A 5,060-nucleotide genomic window follows, 5' to 3' on the forward strand; every position below is an offset into this window, starting at 1 on the left:
AAGATTCGTAATGTAATTATAAATATAATTCCTATTTTCGTTTAGAAGGCTACTCAATCACTTTCTTCTCTCTATACTCATCAACGTGGATCACCTTTATTTATTCCATCATCAAAACGGAAGCATCTCTCTCTAGATATTTTTTTATATTAATATGAGTTATAATTTTTTTAATATGTAGAGTAGTTAATTAAATTGTATGTAAGTGCTAGTTATGAATATTCAACTTACTAATTCATGATAAAAAATTTTTGAAAATAATTTCTCAATTAAGCATATGTCTCTGCTTTTTGCCTCACTCAAGCATCTCTACATATATTTGGGGAAAAAAGAAAGTAATTACTCCTTTACACACCACTTTAATTTGTTCTTCTCTGGCTAAAAGAATAAAGAAGTGAAATTGGAAAAGAATAAACTTTTGGGTCATTATTTGATGATACATTAAGAAAAATCTAAAAAGATGGTTTAGAATAAATATTAATTAATAATATTCTTATGAAATTATTTTTTAAAAAATTTAAATTAATGAAAAACACAAAAATATTTGGTGACTTCTATCTAATCTCTCTTAATAATTAAAGAATAAATTAACTTTTACAAGATGTCTAATTATTATTGACTGAAATGGATTGACTTATTATAGTTAGTGTTAACTTTAATTTTAACTTATGTTATGGTATAATATTTGTTACAATTTATAAAAATTATTAGAAAAGTTCTATTTTATAATTTATTATCTTTTCTCAAATTACAGATCATTTTCAACTAAAAAAAAAATCTTAATTTAACTTATGTTATGGTATAATCTTTGTTGCAATTTATAAGAATTATTAGAGAAATTTTATTTTATAATTTATTATTTTTTCACAAATCACACTATCATTTTCAACTAAAAAAAAATCTCAAAGATACAAAAAAAACTAAAATAAAGCACAAAATTGTATACTTGGATTTTCTTTTTATTTTTTTTAGATTATTTTTGTTATATTTAAATAAAAGAAAAAAATCCTAAATAATAGGACAAGTTATCGAAATAAAATATTTAGACACCAATATTATTGAATACAACTTTTAAACATTACAGACATAAATGTAACTTTCATAAATCTATAGAAACCACAAGAGGGGTATAGTGGATTAGAGAATACACGTAAATTGTGAAAAAGGTATAGCGATTTTCATTGAAACGCGTGCTAATAGATGCTATAATTCTTAACACTCAACACAGTTTCTTCTTTATTTTGGAAAGATTTGCCAATCTGAAATTTCACAGAAGGATTTTTCTCATGTAATCCTTGACCCCCAAGGTAGGATCTATGTCTGATTGCTGGCCGACGGCTTCTAAATTCAGCGTTGAGAAATGTGGAGGATGTTTCTGTGTCCTGAAACTGGATGGCCCCTGATGTGAAGGTGGGCTCCTCGAAGTATCCTCATCATTGTCCCCCACGATGTGAGTAGGCTCTTTGTCCGAATCATCCTCTCACATCACATTTTCACCCCGATCTGGTTCACTGTCACCTAAAATACCCGGAATCATTCGGGGTGACATAGCTATCCCAACTGCAACAGATGGAGGATCAACCAACAAACAACCAAGTGCAACGACAGGCATTGAGGTAGAAGCACCCCCACCGTAGTCGACTGAGGATTTGGCGCCCATACCCCAAAACTGTCGACACCATCTTTCAACTTGGCATATAGCTCGTGTATTCTCACTTTCGAAAAACTTCACCGACAATGAAACAAAGCCTACATATCTTCGTCCGACCCTATCACAAATGTTTTATACTTCACACCAGTTGATACAACCGCAATCGAAATCTTATAGAACAACTTCTTCACTCACTTTGTCCCATACAATCACACCTTTTGTAATATATACTCGTTTTCAGCTCTGACAACGTATTTGTTACCAGATAAAAACGCTCACCGGTTCTCTATCAATGAACTTAACGCCATGCCTTTTACTTTTTTGAAGTTTCTATGGCAATGGACTAGAACAAAAAAAACTCTCTTCACTATCCATTTGTAAATTTGTGAAGATGACAATCTACTACTATACCACTGCCTCCTGGTTGGTATTTATAGGCATTTGTAACCAAATTACCAACCAAAAACCGCTATAGCCTCACACGATTTTCTAGGTGTGGTATTTGTGAAGAAACCGCTATAGGGGTGCCACGATTTCTTCTTTGTTGTTTTCCTTCAGAAACCGCTATATGGTGTAGCGATTTCCACTAGCACGCGTCCCAACGTAAACTGTTGTACCCTTTTCGCGCTTTACATATATTTCCTAATCCGTTTTACCCCTCTCGTGATTTTCATAGATCTATGAAAGTTGTATTTGCATCTTGAATGTTTAAAAGTTGTATTTCAATAATATTGGCTTCCAAACATTTTATTCCAGTAACTTGCCCTAAATAATATGTACTATTATATGTGATCCACGAATAAATTAGGTTGGGTTTGTTTCTGAGAGCAGGACAATAAAACATTGAAAACAAGACACAAAAAATAAAAACATAAAATTTTGTGTTTTTGTAAACGTATTCTTCTTGTCAGGATAAACACAAAATATACTAATTTAATATCTCTTAACATAATATTTCTATCTATATCTTATCTATCAAATACAATTTTGTATCTTTATGTTCCTATCTCAATATTCTATCTCTATAAACAAATACAACCTTAACTTTGCAAAAGACAACTAACCATAAAAAAAATATATACTTAACCTCCATTTCATCTCATCATCTTAACCCTAATTTATTATTTTTCACCTCAATGTAACTAAACTCTTCGTTTCATGTCACATCCACCACCTTTTTTTTATAATCCATTTTCCAAATGCCATATATCCAATTATAACTACCTTGTAAGAATTGAGAGATCAAATACATGTGTGAATAATTAAATACTATACTTACATTAGTTTTTTTTTAAGGTATCTTTAATTTGATAAATTAAAAACTGATTTATTATAAATTTAAATTTTATTTAAAAGCCTACTGTTTGTTAATAAATTATTATATATATATAAAATAAAATTCAAATTTCTAATACTTACTTAAGTAGATAAATAAACTCTCCATCCAACTAACTCAAATACATTAGGTTTATTTAATTTTCAAATCTAGCAGTCCTCATTGGTGATGTCCTCCACCAACAAGCCCATATCCATATATACAATTAATCACACGAAAAAATTAATTATATATGTCCCATCACCAAAATATACCAAACATACACTTGTGAAAGAACTTTATCTTTTATTAATTAAAAGAAAATCTTACAACCAAAAAAAAAAATGGTAAATAGTGGTATGGGACAGGAGCATGGCCGTCCATACACTTTAGCTACACGGGATCAAAGCGAGAGGAATAAGGAAAGAAAAAAAACGCCGACAGCGTCATTCTCATTTAATTACTTTCATTTATTTATTTATGATCACAATCATCGTCGCCATAATCGGATCTCATTCCAGTGGTCACGTGCCACGCACACCCCCTGTTTTTATTGAGTGGTGGTGTCGTTTGGAATCGTTTTGGAGTGAGTATAAATAGGAGAATATGAAAGATGGGATGGGATTGGGAACGAAGGTGTCGTTTGGTGTGATCGGAGTGAGTTTTGTGATATTGGTTGCGGTGAAGATGTCGGAGTTGTTGAATAAGGCGAAGAACTATGTGAACGATAAAGTGGCCAACATGCCGAAGCCCGAGGCCAGTGTGGCTGACGTGGATTTCATGCGCGTCGGGAAGGATGGCGTCGAGTACCTTGCCAAGGTTAATGTTTCCAATCCCTATTCTACCCCTCTTCCCATTTGTGAGATCAAGTACTCTCTCAAGAGTGATGGCAGGTAATTTTTATTATTATTAATTGGATACACTCAAAAATCTTTTACTCTATTATCTCATCAGATTTATGTATTCACACCATTCTTTACATAATAAATTTAAAAATGAATTATTTTTACCGATATAATAATATATCATTGATTATCTGTCTAAATAACCGTGTGAAAATTAAATTATTATTATTGATTTTGCTGGAGACTTTGAGTGAATTTTCAATCTGTATGTTAATTAATACATTATATTAATCACATGAAACATGAAATACTGGGTTTGATTTATGATCAAGTGAATGGATGGTGGAGGTTGGAGTATCTTGCTAGTTTGCTGGATCTATTTTTGTATATCATCATCAGTGAATTAGTTCATATGCTGGGTTCATGTAGGATTAATAGTAGGAGATAATTTGATATTTTTTATTAAATTGTCATTTAATAATTTTTAATTATTAATTTTATGTAAAAATAATTTATTTTTTTATAATTAAATTTTGAGGCACCGTCAATACAGAGTAATTTAAATGGTCATCTAAAAAATCGAACACTTTAAATATGTATAATAGTAATGAATATAAAATAGGAAATTTGATTAAATTAGTTATTGAAATTGAACTCATGTTTAGTAATAAAAAAATATTTTATGATTTTGTATAACTGAATCGAAATGCTTATAGAAGATATAGGTATGTCTGTTTAAACGACTGTTTCTGGTTTGAAAAACAGTGTGTTTGTTTGCCTTGGAGGATTCATGAATTTGTCATTTTGTTTGAACAACTTTGTTGAATTTAGAATATCCTCAAGTTTATTTCCTTCCTTTTTCTTGTCATGATCAATTTTCTGTGGTTATAAAATATTTGAAGAGTGCTTGATTGGTGAGAGAAAACATTTTCTAATGGAGAAGGCAATCATTATCATGTTCTCTCTCTAGAAAAGAAAATATACAAGTTTTTGATAAATTTTTCTTTTAAAAGATAAGAATTTCATTCATAAATAAAATGATTAAACTAGTAAATTAGTAATTTAAAATTTGAGAGTTTATATTGCTGACAAGAATGTGAGAAAAACATCAACTTAAAATAATAATATATTTGACATATATTCTTAAAAAAAATTTTAAAAATCCAATAAATATGATTAAAAAATGAAACTTTTTCACATACTAAGTGAATTTTTTTTTAATTATTTTTTATAGACATATCCAAATGTT

The 5,060-nt window shown here is 29.8% G+C and overlaps 1 protein-coding gene across 1 annotated transcript in view; it reads left to right on the plus strand.

The window, feature by feature from the left end:
* LOC107635106 (desiccation protectant protein Lea14 homolog) overlaps positions 3,349 to 5,060 on the plus strand; it is a 3,014-nt gene continuing 1,302 nt past the window's right edge. The window contains exon 1 of the mRNA XM_021121871.1: positions 3,349 to 3,859. Within this exon, the coding sequence (XP_020977530.1) occupies positions 3,573 to 3,859 (287 nt within the window). The 5' untranslated portion in view covers positions 3,349 to 3,572. The remainder of the gene's footprint in view (positions 3,860 to 5,060) is intronic.

The sequence above is a fragment of the Arachis ipaensis genome, chromosome B04, assembly GCF_000816755.2.
Source record: "Arachis ipaensis cultivar K30076 chromosome B04, Araip1.1, whole genome shotgun sequence".
Classification (NCBI taxonomy): domain Eukaryota; kingdom Viridiplantae; phylum Streptophyta; class Magnoliopsida; order Fabales; family Fabaceae; genus Arachis; species Arachis ipaensis.